General features: G+C 49.2%; 1 protein-coding gene across 1 annotated transcript; it reads right to left on the bottom strand.

Annotated features, from left to right (window-relative positions):
* Positions 1–5,032: 5,032 nt before the first annotated feature.
* Positions 5,033–22,554, bottom strand: LOC146760587 (uncharacterized). Its single transcript, XM_085550610.1, has 5 exons — positions 22,333–22,554; positions 22,147–22,246; positions 21,830–21,893; positions 5,947–6,082; positions 5,033–5,289 (listed from the first exon to the last, which is right to left on the bottom strand). The coding sequence occupies exons 1-5, from the start codon at positions 22,552–22,554 to the stop codon at positions 5,239–5,241; spliced, it is 573 nt and encodes a 190-aa protein (XP_085406736.1). The 3' UTR covers positions 5,033–5,238.
* Between the last annotated feature and the right edge of the window lie 29 nt (positions 22,555–22,583).

The following is a 22,583-nucleotide window of genomic DNA, read 5'->3' as shown; positions in this document are numbered from 1 at the left end:
AACCAGCAGCTCCCATTCTCTTCTGCATTTCCCTACTGATGGTGAGGCGAGTATTTGTAAGGTTCATTCTTAGGCATCTTGCTGCTGATCAAGCAAGGGGCTTTGCCAGCAGCATTGCATCAAAGTCTTTTCAGTCGTAATGGTGTATGACATTTCTGAGACCAGATATGGCTCAGCTAATCATATTTTAATAGCCTTACCTTTTAGGAATGGAGTGGCTCGGAGTGTACAGAGTAATATTTTAATTTCTGAGCTCTGATGAGCATAATTTTGAGCAGGTATTCAGTTTCTGTATGTTATAAATCGTGCTCCCAGATGTTCAGTGCCAACGGGCTATGGAGAGCAACTGCACAAATATAATATTTAATACCAAATGTCAGTTTGGGTGTTCCACTCAATTTCCTGGAAAGATCTTTAAACTCGTCTTATTTAGCCTGAATACCCAATCAGTTCCATACTCCAGCTCGAGCTCTGTAATTCTGCATAACTCAGTTCTCTAATTTCTGAGATGCAAATGTAGAGCAGATGTAAAAGGGGAAGGGAGGAGGGATGTTCCAGTGCGCTCAGCAGTGTTGGTTATCAGTGCAGGTTGGATCTGTGTGAAAGCACAAATCTCTGGGGCTTTGCAGCCTAAGTAGGGCTGTTGGAAGGGACTTGGTCAAGCTCAAAGCTCATGCTCTGAGAAATCATCCTGCTGATGCAGCCAGTTCTTAGCGGGGATCACTGGTGGACCCATCCATCACCACTTGGATCACTGCTGGACCTATCCATCTCAGCTCTTAGAGCCGGGTAAAATTATTCAAGTGTTTTCCTGCTTTAAAAAGAAATACAATAAAAATCTGATTCTGGCTGCAGCCTCTGAAGCAGAACTGACCAAAGACCATATATAGTATCAAGCTAGGACAGCCTCAGACTTCCTTCCATCTTTTCAAGCCATCCGCCTTCCCACAGCACCATCCAAGTTGCATTAATCACAAGCTTCTTCAGGCAGATTAATCCACCCTCTCGCCACTTCCCTAATGTTTTTCAGCAAACACTGGATGCACACAGGGATACGATGCACCTCACAGCTCCGTGGTGATGGGATGCAAAGGAAACAGCAGCTATTTCTATCAGGTCAACCTCACGGTGTTTCCTGCTCCACAGAGCAGATCAGTCCCAGGTGGTCACTCTTAGGACAAAAATGCTCACTTTCTCCGTGCTCAGAGCTTGCTTGCCAAGAATAAAGACTGTCTGCTGAGTAACCCATCCTATTTCTTAGGTTTAAATGTCTCAGTCGTGAAAGCTGTTGTAGTCGTTCTATCATATGGGGTCTGCATGTCCTTCATGTCCTGGTATCATCACAAATGAAACCCCTCTTTTTTTTTTGTTTTGTTTTTTGTTTTTCGTTTTCATTTTCATAGGGAACCTACTCACGTATTCTACCACATGAAAGTAGGTTTGCCCTCATTTGTGGCCATGCTGATTACAAAGCCTGGAGATCTTCAATTATATTGGTTGACTCATTACAATTCTAACAGTGGTGTTATCTTCTTTGCCTTCTTCCATTACCCATTTTCATCCAGCAGGCGTATTTTGTCAAGGATTGAGGATGCCCCAGACCCACGATGTTCCTTTGTCCACAGCCCTTGTAGGATCCAGCAGCAGTGGCTATGTAAGCCAACCATGGCTCTTGAAGCAATCATGTCTAGCTGTGGGGAATTGCATATCCTTCTTCTCACTGCTGCTACCACCTATTGTAGCAAGTAACAAAGCAGTGCTGGCCCCAGTGGACTGAGGATTGCCACCATCCCGTGTTGGGTTTCTGATACTGAGGGACATCCTTGTTGCCTGGAGAGTGCCATGTGGGTATAATCAGTCTCAGGCAATTTATTTTTACTACCCCATGTAAACACTGCACTGAAATTGTCACTCTGATTTAGGAGGTGCCAGATTTTTTTGTTAGCCTTTCCACCCCCCTCACCCCTCCCTCCCTTTTCTTCTTTAACAAACTTTATCAACACCTTCCGCTCTGTCTCTGGAGCAGCACTTCTTGAACAGCTTTCACCAAGTATTTCCATGGTGAAGGGATGTGCTTATGAGGTCTGAGCTCTGCCTCTCCAAGCTGTCTAGGTGCTTACTTGGCGACCACAAGAAGGAGAGGACAGAATCGTTTTTCACCCATTTGGTGCACTGGAACTTGAAATATCATCTAATACAAGCCTCTCAGAGGGACATGATCACCCAAATACAGATGAAATCACTTAGAAAATTTGAAGCTGGCAGCCTCGTATGTTTTAATTACAGACTACAGTGATATCTGCTGAAAGCAATTACGTTCCAGCCCTTCCCACACACACAGGCAGTCCCAGCTGAGCTCCATGAAGGCTCACAAATATCAACTCTAATATTTTCAAAATATAAAAATAAAAGTTATGTTTTGTTCAGCCCTTGAAAATAAGGCAGAGGTTCACCATTCTGGACACAGCCTTGGTGCACATGCATGGTGCATGTAGGTAGATGAATGCTGGTGCATTGATTGAGCAGAACAGCCTTTTTTCCCCTTTTTAAATGGCCTCTTGTTCTTGCCATGAAAATGGCCGTCTCTGCTTCGTCAGTACTTCTCAAACTTGCCACGGCCAGAAAAGATACCTCTGTTTAGAACCAGAGAAATGATCCACTAAAAAGCTTAAAATGGAGGATATCCATTTCAGCGGCTGGAACTGGCCAACAAGCATGGCTTGCTGAAATGCGGTCGAGACGCTCAGATACAGTTCATGCTACTGATACCCCTTGCTCTCCAGTCAAAATTAGCCCAGATGAATGGGGCCTTTTGTAGTTAGGAAAGAAACAGTCAGAAATCACAATAATCTCTTTCTAGCCAGGCTTCTGTAGCAAGGGTTGAGTCAACGGCTCTGCCCGGTGCTGCAGAAGAAGGAAAACAGCAATTTCTCAGCGGTTTCCTTGGCATGTTGGAAACTGAAGGCGATCTTCTCTCCCACAGCCTATTGCACCTTGGGCCGGGCACTCCCATTGACTGCGTTCCAGCCATTCAGGCATCAATCACATCCTTCAGAGCCCAAAGTTGTGCCCAAGGTGCTCATTCCTGTCCCCATCCTATGGCTTGGGAGCCCATTGGCTTTACATGCATGAGTCCCCATCCAGAGACTTAGCTCTTGGTGAGGAGTTAGACTTCTTTCCTGTTATTCTAAAACTAAGTGCTTTGCGCATTTGGGGAGAATAATTAAATAATGGTCTGAGTGACAGTCTGTGGTCGGAGTTAATTTCTTCCAGTCCTCAAAGTGTCTAATTACACTTTCTTCAATGCTAACTGTACAGTTTGTTTCAAAACTGCAAAGATCTCTTGTTTTTAAAAAAAAGAAGAAGAAGAAGGAGGAGGAAAGTATCATTTCAGCCCTCTGAAGTGTCTGGGCCAAATGTCTTCTGACTTCAGCACAATTCGTGGGTATCTTATGGTTCATCTCTCCCTGAATGTCCTTGAAGGAATAAAAGCTATCTGGTGTAAATCCAGACCACTGCTTCTGTACCACTGCTTTTGTACTCCCAGCTTAAAGCTAATCTGTTTTTATCTTAGACCTGTGTTAACTGGAGACACAGCTGTTGTAATCTGGTCACATTTAGAGATGGTTTGAGCCTTCCTGAGCAACACAGCTCTCATACGGAGACTTCTCTCGGGAGAGGAAGAAATGCTATTTGAAGGTGTATTTCTACCTCTTTGCCACGGCCAATTGAGAAAAACAAACACACCCTGCTGCTGATTTTTCTGGTTCCAGTTTAAAAGGCATTAGGTGGGTGTCAGGGGAGATGAGGGGCAGAGTTTTGGGATGAGCCAGCTTTACTCAGTGCCCAAGGGATGAAAGCTGGGAGCAAGCCAGCAGCACAGTCCCACTCCTGACCATTGCTAGCCATCACATCAACCATGATTCAGACTGATTGTGGCAAGCTTTTATCCACTCTTGACTTTAGCCACACTTAATATGGTGATTTCATGATTACTAACTCTTTGTCCTACCAGCAGGCCATAGAATGGAAAAGTAACATGGTGAACTACAACAGCCTGGCTCATGGCACTGAACATGGCTTTGTTTTTGGAGCTGGCTTCATGTCACAGCTTGGGCTGATGCTGCTCATTAATTTGCTGCATTCATTGATCTCTCTGAGGGATGGACACCTCCAGTTTGAGCGGTGGCCTTTAGGAGTAGCATGGTATCCCCCAAGAGCGGGTGAGCTCAAGTTGTGATTTATTTTTCTTTCCTGGGGTTTGTGACTGAGAGAGGAAGTGAAGGTTTGTTCTTTCCAGAGATTTATTTCGTTACATCTGCAACAAGTCAAGGAGAGAACAGGGTAGAAAGGCTTTTGGTTTTGGGCTTGGAACAAAGCTCAGTACTCGAGATAAACAAATGGGGGGAAAGGAATTATCAAAGAAAGAGCTGGCCACAGGCTTTGTTATGAGCTTCACTGTAAGACAATGAGAAACTCTGGTAACTTAAAACAATGTGAGTGCGGACTGGACTCTGAAAGGAAGAGCAGATGAGCCCAGGTATCTTATAGAAGAAAATGTCTTGTCTTTCTGTCTACCTACCTGGCTTTCCAAGCTTCCAATGTTGCTCTTATACATGGGACAATGGACGTGGACAAGCCTCAGGTGAGGGGACTCTCAGCCATGAGCTCAGCCAAGCTGTGTAGCACACCTGCCTCTATGAAGTGCAGTAGTGATGTTTGCTGAGCATCAGCAAGCTCTGAGTGCAAGATAACATGAAGGTGCTGATGTGGCCAGTGTGTTTTACCTGCCATATATGATGTAGAAGCTGTATGTCCTGAGGAGCCCATATACCTACCAAAAAATATCTCTGTGTGTGAAAATTCCAAGTCATTTACCAAGAATGCTTTCAAATAAGAACACCTTATCCAAGTCTCTTTTTTAGCAAGCAGGTGATAGTAGTCCCTACCTGGTGCCAGTGTGGGAGCTGAATTGCTTCAGGTAGGCCAGCAGAGATGGGGAAAAATAAGAAATGAAGTGAGAGAGACAGCGTTTGTTAAAAGAACAGCGTTTATTACTCTGTGGGAGGGGGGAAATAATGGAGAAATGATGAAACCTCCATTTCCACAGTGCTGTGTTAACAACAATTAAAACAGCTCATACGAATAATCTGCATGCTAAGTGAATTTAAAGGAATTACTATGAAATGAATGCCAGGTTGCTTCCCTGCAGTCACCAAAACCCATTTCCCAAAAGGCTTACAGTTGTATGTCGGTCTCTGCACACATCCTTAGGACCTCGGTGTCCTCCTAGAGGAAGGTGATAGGCTTGATAACCCTTCCCAAAGTTCTGTTACCTGTGCTATCTGGGTGCTCCTTATCTCACTGATACTCTATCAGCCCTGCTCAGGGTGCGGCTGGAGAGATTGTCAAGTGGTACAATTAGCAGTAATTAGTCTAGTGGGAAACCTTGGGACAGAACAGGTTTGTGTCTCTTGCTTCTTTTGGAGAAGCCAGTAGGGTTGTGCAGCCTGGAAATCAGGATGAGTTTTGTGCTGCCAGTTCCCTTTTTATCATTGTACATGATGGGGCTGGGTTTGGGGTTATGGAAAACATGGGGATGGAGAAGGTGACCTCCACCCCGGAATGGCACAAACCTCCATGCAGCTGCTCACTGTGGTGTTACTGGGGCACTGCTCTTATTGAAACCAGAGTGGATGGCCCATGGCATTTGGACCACAAGGCATTTAGCTACAATCTGCTGCTCCCCACTGAGCTGCCAGCATGAGGAAATCCACATATGGTGGGAGCTGGCTCAGTCATCAGTGCACCCTACAGCCAGAAGAGCCTCCATAAGGTTGTAGTTTAGGTCATTTGGGGCACACATGGGCTGATTTGCTTCTCAGGGAGGACTGCCCCCATCACTTGCTCCACCTGCTGGCTTTGCCTCCACTCCTAAGCACTCACCCTTGAGGTGAGAGTTGTTCTTATCTCACCTATAGTGGGGCCAGGATGTCCTCCAATCACAGTTAAAACCCCATTGCATGACGTTCCCAAACGCACATCATGGCTGTGACAGTCTTTGGAGCTGCTGGCCAGAAACCTGTAAAGCAGAAGGGAAATTGTTTTGGTGGCAGAACAACAAATACTCAATAAAGCACAGCTTGTTTCTGTGCTTTTTTTTTTCCTGTGGTTCAGTGCTGACTTTTTGTCCCTTAATTCACAGCAGAAGTGAGGCTGAGTGTAGTAGAGATTGAGCATGAATCCTCTGTGTTTCACTAATGGGAACAATTACAGCAGTTTCTTCTTTTTCTTTTGCCAAGCTGTGATACAAAATAATTTGCCGGGTTCCTGTTTCTATGGAAACAATTAGTTTCATACTATTTTTATATTGCACATCAATGAAGTGATTAACTAAATGAAGGCCAACACTTCATAAATGTACTGTCTCACGCAATAACCATGCAGCTACCAAGTGCCACAGCTAAATGCTCTTGAAATGTAATGAAACCTACTCCGCAAAGCACTTAGGAGTGTGTGAATACTTATTGATCTGATATGGCACGTGGCTCGTGAGCCAAAAATACCAAAAATACCAAATGTGGGTGGTTAGGTGCCTGTTTTGGGGGGTTTCTTTTAGCAGAAAATCCCATTTTCTGGAAGGGTGCTTTGAGCCAGTCAAGGGGACCTGCTGTGTAATGCAGATGGGCTTCAGCTGCTGATGATGCTGAGAGCTGCCATCCCACAAGCAGAGAAAAGCCAAGGGTGGATAGCTTGCAGTCCCTGCTCTCGGTGTGATCACAGGGACGTGCCTGGTCCCCAGCCTTTCTCTGAGGACTCGATGCATATTTTCTCCTTAAAACAAAATATACAAAGAGTCTGCTCAGCACGGAGTGGAATTCAGGACTCTGCCCGCTCCCTCTCAAGCACATCTGGGAGCCTTTCCCTCGCAGAGCCGAGCAGCTGCACCACCAGGGAGGGTGGAGGGAGGAGGGAAGGATGCAAGCTCCCATGTAGGAAAGCAAAGCTTGGAATGGGAATTGTACTCATGGATGCTGCAGTGGGTGGTTTGGCTCCAGGGCTGTTGGATGGGGATGGGACTGCTAGGGATGGCACTAAGCCCCAGAGAGGCGCAGCCGGGGCTGGGATGGATGGGGCTGGCTTCCCGGAGCTCAGGCTTAGTGATTCAACCACTCGCTGAAAGGCTCAGTAGCAGTTGGGATAGTTTACTGCAATGAGTAGTTAGGGAAGAATTCACCACACAACCCACTCTATTGGACAGCGAACCCTTAACTTAATTGGGAAAAGCTTGGAGTCTTCATCTCCTGTGTTGAGATCAGCTCGTATAGGAAAGGAAATTACATTTTTCTCTTCATCCGGGAAAAAAATTTACACACAAATGTCTGTGCAAAAAGTCTTTTTGTAAGCCCATATTCCGCTTAACTGTTTAAGAAAATCAGCATTTTGCTTGGAACGCTCTCTCTTAATCAAAATGTCTCCTGGAGTGATGCAAGCACAGTCTCTCCTTGTTCCTGATGATAGTCAGGCCACATTCCGCGTCCCATCTGCAGCTGTTTCTTGGATGAAGGCGGTTATTTGGCCCTTCCAAACAAATACAAGCAGAAATTTCAGAGAAAAAATCCACCTGAAATCATCCTTTGACCCAGTCATAGAACCATAGGATGGCCTAGGTTGCAAAGAATCACAATGATCATCCAGTTTCAACCCCCCTGCTATGTGTGAGGTTGCCAGCCACCAGACCAGGCTGCCCAGAGCCACTTACAGCCCTTCTTTCACCTCTCTTCCATATGGCTTTTCTGTATGACTTTTATACTGGTGCTGAAAGCATTCTTCTTGCCCTGTGAAGGACCCAGAGATGCCCAGCAGGGCTGGTTGTCTCATTGCTCCTGCCTTGCTCCTCTTGGCCCAAATTGCACAATCAAGGCCCAAGGGTACAGAGCATGCATGGACCACCCTCATCCATAAGGCTTTGAAGCTGGGACCGTGCCTGTGCCTCATGCATGCTTGCATGCAAACAGTGCAGATGGGTGGTGAATCTGGAGAAGAGAACAGGCTCAAGCCTGCATTTAATGGTGAGTGTAAACATCCTCCTGAAATCCCTTTGCAGAGCCAGCCTTCACTGTTCCCCTGCTATTCTCCACTCCCCTTTTACCACCCAACCTCCTGACCTTGCAAAAATATGTCTCTAAAGGGTCAGAGCTTGAGCCTGGAGCAGATGCTGGAGTCTGGGATCAGGGGTGGGTGGCCTGAGGGCTGGACAGAGCAGCATTCCTGCTCAGGGGCTCTGGCTGAGATAAGGTAGCCCCATGCTGTGATTTACACCAATGAAGCAGAGTTTGAGTGAGGCCTGCTTGCTCCCTGGCAGATGAGGCAGGAAAAATCCTGCGGAATAAAGCCCTTTCAATCTGTCAGTAATGGTTTGCAGTAGAAAAAACATCTAATTATATATAGCTAAAAGCACCATGCTGGTCTGGACCACAAGACATCGCCCACATCGTCTCTAAGCCCAAATGCACTGAAACACACCAGTGACTGAGCTGATTTATTTCTGCTTTGGTTAAGCTTGGCCCAGATCCTACTGGTTTTGCAGTTTTTAACTGGATATCCATAGTCTTCCTCTCCTAAAACTGCTCTGACAGAGGCTGGATAACATATCTTCAAACGATCCTCTCTTCTGCCACATCTTGCTGTTGCCCCCATGCAGTGTGGATGAATCTGGGTTCAGATGACAGGCAAATTCAGATTTTAGGATTGTATTTTTGGGCTGCAATGCCTTAAATCCAATCCTTTTACCAATCTTATAAACCCCTGATTTACTACATCTACACAAAGGGTCTGGGGAGAGGAGCACCTGTGATAGGAGATCTATAGGGAGATTATCTCCATACCACAACCCAGCAAGTCCAGGGAGATAATCCCACTGCTAACACAAAGAGAAATTGGAGGTATTGGTAACAAAACATGGTTGGCACAGCTATGAATAAGGTTTTGGGCTGTGCACAACATGTCTATCATGTGCATATGCAGAATCACTCTGGCTTGGAGCCCATTGATGGCTCAAGATTCTCATCTAGGAAACACATTTCCACACTGTTGGGTGATTGTTGAGAAACAGGTTCAAGGAGAGAGAAATCCAGATTAGTCTGAGTTACAGCTACACTTTTAAGGTCACACTGAGAATGTGACACCAAAACCAGGACCGAATTCTTTTGATATATAAAGAAAACCTTCATCAGGCGCAGCAGATGACTTTGGAATTTGAGCACTTACTTCTTTTTTTCTCCCTGTATATTTTATTACTCAATTTCTGCTCCCATGAAGAACACCAAATTCTCTTCCTTCTTTCCAAGCAAGCCAAATAGAGGGAAAACTGTTAACCAGGTCCTCAGCCTCCCAGATTTTCTTCTGTTGCTGCAGTGCAGGACAGCAGACAGCCTTAAGCCTATCTAAGGGATTCCACTGAAACGAATCAGGTAACAAATCGAAAACATACAGTTTACACGGCAGCATGCAACAAAGAAATCTTCCCTTAGCAAAACAATAGGGCCATTGTATTCCCGTCTGAGCAGTCAGCAAACTCTGCCATCCGGGGCTGCAATGAATTAAAGGCTGTTCTGCAGCAGATACAATTGCTGCTCATTACACAGAAAAGCACGTTGTCTGGGCGTCTGCAGCATGCTAAGTGCATGTGTTCTTGTTCCTAGCATAGTAAAAACCTACTAAATGGTTGAGGAAAAGGCGATTAGCAGACTTGAGTGACTCAGCTCCGTGCTCATTTCTCCCGTTCTGTGGGATTCTCAGTAATGCAGTGTAGGAATGCTTATAGACAAAGCAGCCACTGAGCTGATGGCAGAGTCTGAGAGCCTGGCTGGATGGGCACAAGGGCACCAACAGCTCCCCTGCTGCCTGAACTGCCTGTATATGTGGCTGTTGGGCTTTCTCCTTGGAGGTTTTCAAGGCTCAGCTACACAAAGCCACAGAGGACTGATCTCACATGGGCCATGGACCAGCTTTGAGCATGAGGTTGCGTTGGAGCCATCTGAGGCCTCCCTGCAACCTGAGAGCATCTAGGGCAATAGATTATGCAGGACAGGGTATCAGCAAGCTGTCTTCCTTCTGCCATTGAATGCTTGTTGGCCTTGGGCAAGGTACTAAAGCTTTCCTTGAGTGTATCTCCAACTCTAGTTGGCCAGCATGCTCTGGCCTGAGTGTACTGTTCTCTGTTGGTGGCAGTGGGTGCTGGGGCATTTCTATTCGGGTCCCCAAAGCCTGCTGCTCCTTGGACACCAGAAAAGGTTAAAGCCAACCAGTTAGCAGTGATGTGCCCTCAACAGTAGTAAGGGATTATTGTGGGACCCGATGGTGTGAGTTAGGAAGTGAAATGGAAAGAGCAATAGCTAGAATGATTTGGATTTCTCCATCTCAGCTCTGAAGGAATGTGACAATGGGCCTAAATAATTCAGAGCCTTGGTTTCACTTGGGAAATTCCAACCAAATGCTCTCAATGCTTATGTTTTGTCTTCGGATGTGAATTGCTGCTGGGGTTCTCTATCACCAGAGCTCATCCTGGGCTCCTGTCTTGCCTCTCCAAACCTTAATGGAGATGGGAAAAGGGAGGTGAGACCTGTGAAAGCACTTTCTCCTGCATCCCCGTTCCCAGAGCACGCACATACCATGTGTCATGTTGAAACTGGATGCACCTGCTAGAGGAGCTGTGTGGGGGCAGGCATTATGAGCCAGTTATAAATCCTTGGGCTATCAACAGCCTTCAGTAAACATTTGGACAATCCTTCCTACCTCTCGCTCGTCCAAATATTTGCATCAAGTGGGGCTGCGAGCCGTTTCCTGACATGCTGCGTATCTAAGAATATCCCCGGATCGTGGGTCGGTTCCAACGCACCGTGATGGATCGTCTTATTGGTTGAAATAAATGGATGGGGAGAAAGAAGCAAAAATCTATCTGTCTCCCGATAATAAATCCAGGTCAGGATGGAGGGAAATGGCTTACGGTTGTGAATGGTGTTTTTAGAGGGCTTTTAGGATCTGATCTGAAGCACCCAAGGGTTAATGACGAGCAGCCCCAAGTGCTAGCAATGGGCACACTCCTCTTGGTAACTCTCTTGGAAGAGCAGTGGAGGATGCCCTGAAAGCTTCCTTCCTGCAGTGCTGAACACAGGGCTGGAAGCAGCCCGAGCCAACTTCGGATGTAAAACTGGAGCCTGCTCCAGCAGAGCCGGGTTTGGCAGCTCTTCCTGCAAAGCACAGCATCCCCCAGGTGAGCTGCAATGCATGGGGCTGATGGCTGCGTGCGAACTGCTCCATGCAGCGAGCTGCCAAACCAAAATACATGTGTATATATTCCCTTTTTTTCTTTTCTTTTCTTTTTTTTTAATGCAGGAAAGCAGCTTACACTCCACTTTAGTGGTTCGTAGGGTTTCCTGCACGCAAAACCTGTGTTTAAAACTACTGTGTTAAATAAGAGCACTGGGAGGATGGAGCACAATAATTTCAGCCTTCCACTCAGTGCTTAGTGGGAACTTCACGGCTAAATATACACTGCAATAAGCCAGTGGATTTTCTGATAGCACAGCAAAGGAAATGTTTGACCCTCGGCTTAATTGCAGGATAAAGCTGCTCAGGGTGTAATGTGGCTTTTCCACTGCAGCTTCATTTTTGCGCTACGCTTTCGTCCCCTCTCAATGAAACCAACAATGCAGCGATACATAAAAGCAATGCAACCGTCGTGCAAGCATCGAGTGCCATAAATGCAGTTATTCACAGTGACGTGAGCAAACCCCAAGTTGGGGAGGGAGGAAGGGGGGTGTTACTCATCCCCCATTTACCCCCACCCACCCCAAGGTGATTTTCTCCAGCATCCCCTCCCCACCTCCCATCTCTTCCATTTGGAAGCCCCCAGCTCTGCGCCCTCTGTGCACAGACTAAACAACATCTGCGAAGCCGCCTCTCTCCCTTCCAGCCCTCCCAGGGAAGGAGCTGCTCCCAGATGGACAGGAGAGAATCAGTGTCACCGAGGAGGGCTCTGGGGCTCGGTGGGGTGGAAGGGTTGGGGGGGATGCAGGGGAGCAGCGATGTGGCGGAAGCATAAAGCACCTGTTGGGAGGCTATTTAGGGATTAGCTGAGTGCTGACAGACAAATTGGCAAGATTAATAAGAGCAATCAAGGCTGTGTGGGCTCAAGTTGTGAGCTGACATTAATGTGACATCACTTTCATCTGCTTTTTGCCTCTCACCGCATCGCTGGTGCTGCGGCATCATTAGCGCTGCTCGGGAGCGGCGCGGTCGGATGCGGGGTTAGAGGAGGGTGTGCGTGTGAACACGTGTGCATATGTGTGTGCACATGTCTGCATGTGTGTGCCAAAGTGGGGGCAGCCCCATGTCCCCATCCTTCAGTGGGTCACCCCATGGGGTGAGCACCTGGGGGTGAGTGCTGGGGGTCGCCAACTCCCACACTGCTGCCCCCCACCTCTGCAGGGCCTACCTGGCTCTGACAGCAGTGGTGTTCTCCCCAAAGCCAAGTGCTGTGGTGTTGACTGTCCCTCTGCAGCACTGTTTAATGCTGATAGGTAAGAAAAGTGAAGGATTGCCCCCCAAAAGAAAGGATGCAAAAATACAGTATCACAGGGGGGAAAAAAAAAGCTCAGTCCAGGTGGGAGAACCAAGGAACCCCCTCAGCCTCATGCTGGAACCTCTTTCTGTGGGGAGGCAGATCGATGCCATCCAGATATTGTAAAGGAGAAAAAGCCATTTTAGGGCTCTCCTCTGCCCCAAGAAACATGGGGAAGAAATACCCTGCACAGCTCCAAAGTGATACTGCCATTGCATAGAGAAAACCTTGCACAGGATTGTCATGTTTTCCCCTTGTTTCCGTTCTTTCCTTAAATCCCTTCTAAGGTTTTGCTTGCCCCGAATTTCACCCACGTCCCCTTCAGACGGCAACTTGTTTACACGGCTTTTTTCTTTGTGCTTTCAGTCAATGAGGAATCATAACAGTAGTAAAACATTGGAGAGCACAAATCCTCTGGCTGGCCGTGCCGGAGAGCTCTGCTCCACAGACAGCTTTTGCCCACAAAAGGCAAATATTGGGAAGGAAGGCGATGCCAAAGCCGCCGCACGTTTGCTTGCAGAGCTGTCAGGGGGGGAGAAACCCTTTTGCTTGGACCCCAAACGCATCCCTCTGTGATGGGAGTGATCGATCAGCAGAGGAATGTCTGCAAAAATCGGGTTGTTTTCTTTAAACCTTCCCCAGAACACCAATGTAGGCAGAGATAGGAACAGCTGAGCGGGTTCCAGGAATGATTTTTCTGTTAACAGGAATCAAAGAGATCCTGAAAGGCTCTGAAACCAAAGAAAATCACAGCTCCCTCCTGAATGTAAAATCAAACAGCCCTCTGGATCTCCGCTTTTAAGCAATAGATGAATTGATTCCTGCTCACTTTGCATTTTCAAGGGCTGAAATTCTATATATATATTCTATATATACCTGTCTGTCTGTCTGTCTGTCTATCTATCTATCTATCTATCTACCTCAGTGTGTATTTTTTAATGTGACAAATTGTAAACGGTATTTTTCACTGCCGAATTAGAGGGCATTTTTGATGTGCATCTCAGGTTGTACCGAGCAACACCCGGCAAAGTAAAAAACCCAAACGTAACCAATCCCGTAGCTGAGGCTTTAGGGACGAGCACCCGTTTGCCTCCGGCGCATGAAAACACCTCTATGGGGTCGGAGAGAGCTCGGGGGGGTTGAGCTGAGCCCTTCCTTTCCCTTTCCAGGAGCAGTGGGATCGTTTTCGTTGTTTTGGGGGTAATTCTCGGATAGCTGCTCTGATACCTCGCCCTGCATCCCTACTCCCTCCCCAACCATGCAGGGAAAAACACCGCTCTGAAATCACGAGGTAAAAGGAGAGGGGTGGCACGGGGCTCCCCAAACATCCCATACGTCTTTGTGCTAAAAATAATGCGCACACACACGGGGTGGGGTAGGGGGGTGGGGGGGAGTCATATTTGCTTCTGATTAGGTTTAAAATACACAACGTAGACCAATCCGGCAGCAACATCCCGGGCGTTCAGTGGTCTGTTTGTAATCTCAGCCTTTTTCATTAACATAAACACTACTTCAACAAAAATATACACGGCCACCTACGGAGCCCGGCCGAGAGAATGAGGGGCCGACCGCGGGCAGAGAAGGCGAAGAGCGGGCGCGCAATTTGCGCGGAGCCGCCGGGCAGCAGCGGAACGGCAACGCCGGGGAAATGGGTGTGAAATGGGTGTGAAATCGGTGTGAAATGGCAGTTCTCGTTTGTGGCCCTACCCGAGTTTAAGGGGGGCGGTGAGGAGTAGGGGGTGCTCACACAGAGTCGGTTCCTCTCTCTAGGAAAAGACGGGCGAGGCAATAAAACACTAAACCGAAATTTCAACCTCCCGAAAGCGCACAGCGCTCCCCGAAAAACGAAACGTGGGGTTCGGGGTTTTTCTCTCCCTGTTGGAGGTGCGGAGGGATGCGGTGAACGGCACCTCCCGATGGGACGGGATGGGGCCGCGCAGCTCTGTCCCCGCTGCACTGCCTGCCTGAGAAACAGCACTGACTGCGCCCTGAGATGGGCTTTGCGGGGGGTTCATTTGCCTTTTCTCTTTCTTTCTTCCTCTCTTCTTCCTTCTTTCCTTCCTTTCTCTCTTCCTCTCTTTCTTTCTTGTCCTTCCTTTCTCTCTTGCTCTCTTTCTTGTCCTTCCTTCCTTCCTTCCTTCCTTCCTTCCTTCCTTCCTTCCTTCCTTCCTTCCTTCCTTCCTTCCTTCCTTCCTTCCTTCCTTCCTTCCTTCCTTCCTTCCTTCCTTCCTTCCTTCCTTCCTTCCTTCCTTCCTTCCTTCCTTCCTTCCTTCCTTCCTTCCTTCCTTCCTTCCTTCCTTCCTTCCTTCCTTCCTTCCCTCCCTCCTTCTTTCCCTCTTTCCCTCCTTCTTTCCCTCCTTTCCTCCTTCCTTCCCTCCTTCTCTTTCCTTCACTGTTTTCCCCTTCTCCTTTCTCCTCCCACCTTTCTTTTCTTCCTCTCTCCCTTTCCCCCTTTCTTCTTCTTTCCTCATTTTTTCCACCTCTTTTTTCTTTATTTCTTTCTTCCCTTCCCTTCACTCTCACTTATTTCTCATTCTCTTCATTTTTCTTCGGTTTTTTTCCCCTCATTTTTTCAGTTCCTATTCCCTTCTTCTTTCTTTCACTATTTCTCACTTTCTCATTCTCTTCCTTTCTGTTTTACATGTGATCATTCTCTCCCTTCTTTATTTCGTTTGTTTATGCACTGTTCTGCTTTCTAATATTCACTGTTTCTTTCACACTCTGATTTCTATCTTCTTTTTCTTTCCCTTTTTCCTTTCTTTTCCTTATCACTTTCTTGTCCTTTTCCTTCATCTTTCCTTTTTTTCTTTCTTTCCTTTTTTCTTCTCTTCTTTTTTTCCTTTTTCTTTTTCATTTTCTTCTTCTTTTCTTTCTTTTTCTCCCTTTTTCTTTCTCTTCTTACATTCCCATCTTTTCCTTTCCTTTCCTTTCCTTTCCTTTCCTTTCCTTTCCTTTCCTTTCCTTTCCTTTCCTTTCCTTTCCTTTCCTTTCCTTTCCTTTCCTTTCCTTTCCTTTCCTTTCCTTTCCTTTCCTTTCCTTTCCTTTCCTTTCCTTTCCTTTCCTTTCCTTTCCTTTCCTTTCCTTTCCTTTCCTTTCCTTTCCTTTCCTTCTTTTTTCCTCTTTGTTTTGCCCTTTCCTTCCTTTCTTCCTTCTTCCATCCTTCTGTCTTCCTTCCATTCATTCTTCCTTTCTTTCCTTCTTGCATTCATCCTTCCTTTTCTCTATATATTTCTTCTTTCATTCCCTCCTTTCTCCTTTCTTCTCCTCTTTGATTCCTTTCTCTCCTTTCTTTTTCTCACGTTTTCTTTATTTTTCTTTCTCTGACTTTCACTCTTCTTTCTATTTTTCTTCCTTTTCTTTTTCCTCCTCTCTTTCCCCCTCTTTCTATTTTCACGCCGTTCTTTTTTCCCCACCTTCCTCCTTCCCCTCTTGCTCTCTCCCCTCACTCCCAGCGCTACGTCCTTCTCCATTTCACATCTCCACATCCTCCTCTTCTCAGTGACCGAGCTCAGGGCAGCCCAGACCCGTCTCCCACCGACAGAACGAAATCTCCCCTTCCCAAAGTGCGGGAGCTCCGTATTTCCCTTCATCCCCACGGCTGCACACAGCCGGGATCCCCTGCCTGCCCGTAGGACCCCCCCGCCCACCGGAACGTTGCAGACGGAGCATTTCGATGCTCTTTACCATTCCCCGACGACTGCCCCGTCCCATATGCGTGGGGAGGGACACGGACGGCCCCGTCCCACTCGGAGCTGCGGGTGGGATCGTTCTCATAGAGAAAACGAACGATTCTGAGTGACGGTGGTGGAGGGAGATATTTCTATGCTGTCACGCAGCATCTTTGCTAGCAGACAGCCCCCAAATACGGTACGGGAACGGGCAGACGGTTCCACGCACACCGGTTTAAACGGGATTCTTTGCAAAACGGGTTTGTGATGGTTTTAGAACTGAGATTTAAGGGAGGGTCGGAGCGCGATGCCGAAGGTGTTCTGCAAAACGCGCTGCGACGTTTTAAGGTTCAGCAAGAGAGTCTGAAATCGGGAAGAACCGCATCATTTCCAGCTTCGTTATTCGAACTTGTAGCGAATTCTGAGCCGATATTTCTTCGCCCTCAGCTTTCTTCCCCTTTCCTCCCCCCATTCCCACACCCTCGCACCCCCTTTCTTAAGAAACCCGGGGGAAATGGTTGCGCCGTTCCCACGATGCTCGCAAAAATACGCCATGATTTTGCTGCAGAAACCACATAACTCCGGGGCACGATATAAACCCTTCCCACTTCGGGTCGGATATTTCATGCACTCACCCAACACCTTCCTCAGAACGCCGAGCAACCCTGCACTCTATTCCCTGCAATTCATTTTGGAAAGCACGTATGTGCATATATGTCTTCTTATATATATATATCGTTGATAATATTTAGCTTAGTGACCAACAAGTATAATTTTACTTCTCACACTTTTGGGGTTTGTTTTTTTTTCTAAGGAGGTAGGAAAAGCAATTAACCGATTTTTCGGTGTTTATATAAAACACACACATATATAATTCTGTGCTGGGAAATTGAAAGCAAAAGCGGGGCTCATAAACCCACAGTGTGGCCCCAGAGCTCTCGTTGTGGTGCGTTACGGAGCCGTCGGATCCCCCAGATAAGGAATAAGCCGTTAATTGAGAATTTTCTCATTAAGAATAATGCTGGAAAATAGTTTCTGCCGGGAGGGTTTCTATGGAAAACCTAACCCGCCTCTCTGCAAAGAGAGGAGAAGCGAACGGGGAGCCGCAGCTGTTTGCAACGGGGATTCTTTTAGTTGTTTATGAACGCCAGTCCTGAAACTCTTCTCTTTGGGCTCTGGAAGGGGAGGTTTGGAGCGGGGCTGAGATTTATTATAGAGGCAAAGTTAAGAACGCAGGAGGTTCCACTCGGATTCAGCCCCTCCGACCTTTCCCTGCCCGGCGCACCCCACGCGTGCTGTCCTTTGCACGGAGCTCTGCATCCTATGCTTGAAATGAAGTGGCTCCAGCGACCGTTTTATCCCCTAAAACCCAGAGGGATGCTCCGAGCTGCGGGGATGGATTTGCAGGTGGATCCCTGAGCAGAGCAGGACTTGACCGTACAGGCAGGGGGCAAAGGGACAAAGGGACTACTACCCCAGGGACCTTATCGCAATCCAAAAGCCACCGCTTTGGGTTTTCCCCTTGTACCCCGAGGGCCGGCACAGTGATCTCCCTGCCCTCAGCATCCTTCGCTGGGAGCCGCTATGTTCTCCGTCTCCCCAACGGGGAACGGAGGCGTCCCGGGTGGGTCGCTTTGCCGTGTTGTCCCCGCGGACCCCCGTGCACCTCTCGCCCCCCTCCGGGCCACCCTACACGACAGGTGACACCTCAGAAAGGGTTGGCAGCCCCGATACCCTTCACCCCCGCGGAGTGAGCGGCTGTTTTACAGACGGGGTTCAACGTGGATTTCATTTCACACCTCGATGCTGGGAAGCCCGGGGACATTTGGTGGTGGGGCTGTCCCCTCCTGTACCCTCAGGGCCGGGTGATGCTTCACAAAACACCTTTATCCCTCCGAGGATCCCAAACTGGGGAGGGCACCGTAGGGTCCTCCCGGGCTCCCTGCCATTTTCCCTATAGGAATCCTGAAGTCCACGTTGTCACCCGAGGCTGGCAGGGGACAGCAGCCCCATACCGTACCCTTTAGTGTTCGTTCCGTTGTGACTTCCCGCAGCTCCCAGTGCGGATTTATACAAAACCCCGAACCGACGATGCCCGGTGGTCTTCCCTCCGAAGGTTCTACGGGCGAATTTCAACGGGCATTTTAGTTTCGAGTTAGGGGGGGAAAAAAAAGAAGAAAACAAAACCCAACGAATGGAGATCAGTAATGCAGGGATCCAGGAGGGGCCGGGCGGATTGAAGACGCAGGGAAGCCCCTCGTTGTCCCCGTTTCGCTCCAGTGCACGTCGGGGAAATGGAGGTGATTTCCAGCCCTCCAAAGACTCGGAGGAGCGAAATGTTTTGCAGGCAGCGAAGTTCCCGTGTTAACTTTCACCCACCTCAATGTGAGGCTAAAAAACGCTGCGAATGGCGTTTATTTATGCGTGGCACAGAGCTCTGCGAAGGAGCTGGGAGAAGCTGGGTGCCTCAATCGGGGATTCAGCTTTTCTTATGCCCCGGTACCGGGAATACAGCCCGGAATATGCGCCGGGGCTCGGGCTGAGCTGAGGAAGCTCAGGAACCGAGATGGGGGTCCCCAATTACTCTTCCTTAAAGACACACATTCCCTCTCTTCTCCCCTCCTGAGCCCCAGTTCTGTTCCTATTAGGGTCGCTGGAGGGAAACCCAGTAGAGAAACCGTGTCGGAGAAAGCCCTGACTCCCCAAATCCATTTCAACCCGCATCTGCGCTTCGCCTTTAGGATCAATTGTTTTATCGGGGGCGGCCGAGAGCATTTCTTGGTGCGCTCCGGCTCTGCTCTATTGCTTCTCCCGATATTCCCACTCCCACAGCATCCCTCCTGGCAAAGCATCACAGCTCCCCGTCCCAGAACAGGGTTAGAAACACCCGCAGATATATATATAAGATCTCTGGTGTGTAATAGGCAGCGGCTGGGGCTGCTGGGCTCTGGGACACGGCCATGGAGAGCGGCTTTTTCCTGCTCTGCAACGTTTAACCGGAGGACGTCGTGGAAAATGTGGGGTTTTATTTTGTTTTGGTGGGGGGTTGTTTAAGGAGGGTGGGGGGGAAAAGAGGGACAAAGAGAGGGAAAACCTGTACGGTTCTCCTGTTTTATTCTCCCTTCTGACCAACGCCTGAACTTCTGCTTGGCACAACTCTGCAGTCCCCAATTTCGCTGTGTTCTGTCCCCAATATTCCTCCTGGATGCCCGTCTCTGCGTGCACATACGGACACGCGTGGGGCAAAGCTTTTCCCCAAGGCCGTGGGTTCTGGGGAGGCGCAGGGGGGGTTAGTTTTGCATTCAGGATCTGAGGGCGATTGGAGCAGGGGGGGGGGGGATTGGAACAGAGAGACACCTCGCTCGGTTCTAAGGGAGATCTCAGCACGTGGGCCGAATAAAGCCTAAAGCCTTTCGGCGGAACGCATCCCTCGGCCCTAAATAAACGTTTAGGGATCAATTCGCAACGGACCAGGGGCGGCGGGGACTGAGAGAGCAGCGCAGAGCGGGGGCAGTGAAGGGGGAGGTGGGGGGGGGGGGGGGGGGGGTCCGCGGGCGGCGTTAATGCGAAGCAGCGGATGGGGATGGAGGGGTGGGGGGGGAGGGGGATGTACGGTGGTCCCTCCCCTCTCTCTGGGTGGTCTGGGCGGCAGGAACACCCCGAGCAGCGCCCGCCGGTCCCACCTAGATCCATTTCCATCCTCGGGTTACACGCGGCCTGCTCGCGGGGTTGACTTCACTTAAGCAATTAGCGAGGAAAAATACCTTCGGCGCAGGAAAAGGAAGAAAGCTCGGATTTGTCTATTTTTACACAAAACACGGCCCGCTTTCAGGGAAGGGAGGGGGGGAAGGGACCGGGAGAGAAGCGGGGTCCGGCGGAACGGGGCAGAACGGGCCGGGATTAGAGGGGTTCATTGCTCCATTGCTCCCCATCATCCTTTTCTTTTTTTCAGTTCTTCTTCCTTTTTTTCCTGCTCGTCCCTACCCCCTCCATCCCCTCTTCCCCTTCGCTGGGGGCGGACCCGATGTAAACACCCAAACCGACAGCAAACAACAGCAAACAGCGAGCCCCGCTTATCCACCCGGCCCAGGCAGCTCTTCTTTCCCTTATCCATGACCCTAAGATTCTATTTCAGGGGAGAGCAATAAAGACTCGTAGTTCCCCCACCAGCCACCCCCATGTCCTGCACTCAACTCCCCGTTTCTCTGTGCCGTATAGAAAACCTTCCAGCTTTCCTCCTATTCCAACCGCGAGGCCTAATAAAGATCGGAGCCATCTATTTCCACGTCAGCGTCTTCGGGACGGGATAAAATCCATCTGAAACCGAACCTTCACGTCCCGGAGAAAACAACCTACACTCTGAGGGGGGGAAAAGGGAGCTTTGACGGGAGTGGAACGCTTTGATTTCAGCGCAGAGATGTATTTCCCGATGGCAGCGGTGCCCGGGATGGGGGGGAATAGTTGGGGGAGGGGGGGGGGAAGTTTGGTTCTGAAGGTGGGTTTTGCACCGACTCTTTGTGCCGCTTCCCGAGCTCCATCCCGAGTGTCTTTTTGGTGGCTGGGTGGGGAAGAATAGGGGATAATCGGTCTCAGAAAGGTGAAAAATACCCATTTGGTGGCTCGGGGTGTGTGTGTGTGTAGGGGGTGGGGGGAGGGATGGGGGATGGAATCGGCGATGCGCTGCTCCCGAGATAAATAGAAAGCAACGCTGAGCGGAGGGTTTATCTGCACTGTTCGAGCAGACAGGAGAGGGGTGACTTCCTAACAATGTCGTTTTGGGGTTAAGGTTTGTCCCCGTACCCTCCCTGTTCTGGGGGTTCTCCTATCCCCAAAGTTCCCCCTCCGTCCCCCTTTCTCAAGGGGATTCATTTTTTTCGCGGAGTGGGAGAAAACGATGGGAAGGGGAAGGAAGGGAGGGTTTAGAAAAGAGAAAAAGAGGGAAGGGAGGGAATAAAGAAAGGGGGAAAAAAGGCAGAAGAAAAGAAAGCCCCCGATGCGAAATCCCCGCCGGTACAGGCAGCTGGGACAGGCGCCCTGCAGGCTGCTCTCAACTGCTCGCCAATAACTCGGAGGGAGTTCGGAAACCCGATCGGTATCCGCTGCTCCTCTTTTTAAGAAGGCTTTCAATTATCATTTAAAATAAGAATAATAATAGCAATTAAATATATGTATGTATATATATATATATATATACTTTAAAAGCGAAGCTGAAAGAGGATGCTCTCTATAGCGATGGGGAAGATCCGCAGCCCTCCGGCTCGGCCTGCATCGACCGGAGGGGTGGGGGGGGTTAGGGGGGGAAGGTGGAAAAGGGGAAATTTCTTTCTATTCCCTGTTTTCTCTTTCCTTTCTCTCTTCCTTTCCCCGACCCCACAACGTTGGGCAGCCGCACATTGCCCCGCTCGCACCCTACAGCAGCCAAAGCCCGCATTGCTGCCGCCGTGCCCCCCCCCCTCCCATCCACCATCCTAACAGCCCCCATCAGGAGAGTGGATTTAAACGCGCAAGAAGGTGACAAAGCTTTAAAGCGACTTACCTCGAGCAAGCGACAGCCCTGCCGATGGGAAGATGCTCGAAAAGGGCTTTTTTTTTCTGGAGGGCTGGGAGGAAAGGGGGTGGGGGGGGGCGGTGAGGACTATTCCTTCCCGTTCTCCTTCCCGTTCTCCCCGCCTCCCTCCCCCCTAACCCGGTGTATGTGTGTGCGGCATCCGAGCACGGGGCCCTCGGCATTCAGCCGTTTGTGAAGCAAACAACCTACCCCATAAAGGAAAAAAAAATAACTAAAAATATAATAATAAGGGAAAAAAAAAAAAAAAAAGAAAAAGAAAGAAAGCGAAAGAACCCTAAAGAAACCTCGGAACAGGAGAAGGGACCGAAGCCCGTTCCCATCCCCGGACCGGCTGCGGAGGCAGAAAAGGGCATTTCGAGAGGCAGAGGGAGTTTTCGCCGATTTCTTTTTATTAAAGCACCCCCGAGCCCGTGTTTACATTGCTCAGTATAAACATCCTGCCCGGGCCCGCCGAGCTTAAAAGAGCGCACCAAGAGGGGGTTTAAGTGGGTGAAGCTCCGCGTTGCGCGGACACTGAAGCCGGGGCAGCGCCTCCTCTCCTCTGCGTGGCCGCGGATGTTCCGCGATGCCCTCGTGGGGCCCTCCCCACCCCGATGGTTTCCAACAGAAGCAGTGATGGAAGGAGGGGAGCGGGAGGGGGGAGCAGGAGGTGGGTGGGTACGGGGTCCCCACGCTCGGCCGTGGTCACGCATGGCCCCCCATTCCCCCCCCCCCCCCCCCC

This window comes from Coturnix japonica, chromosome 6 (assembly GCF_054131305.1).
Source record: "Coturnix japonica strain WE chromosome 6, WE-NBRP24, whole genome shotgun sequence".
NCBI classification, from domain to species: domain Eukaryota; kingdom Metazoa; phylum Chordata; class Aves; order Galliformes; family Phasianidae; genus Coturnix; species Coturnix japonica.
The sequence above is the reverse complement of the archived record's forward strand: the minus strand, read 5'-3'. Positions and strand labels throughout refer to the sequence as shown.

Bases quoted from the DNA above. Each gene is read 5' to 3' on its own strand.
- LOC146760587 (XM_085550610.1), bottom strand. From the start codon at position 22,554: ATGCGTGACCACGGCCGAGCGTGGGGACCCCGTACCCACCCACCTCCT. The intron at 22,247-22,332 runs GTGCGCTCTTTT...TTTAATAAAAAG, and splicing joins CCCACTTAAACCCCCTCTTG to AAATCGGCGAAAACTCCCTC. The intron at 21,894-22,146 runs GTTTCTTTAGGG...CTTTCCTCCCAG, and splicing joins GTCCCTTCTCCTGTTCCGAG to CCCTCCAGAAAAAAAAAGCC.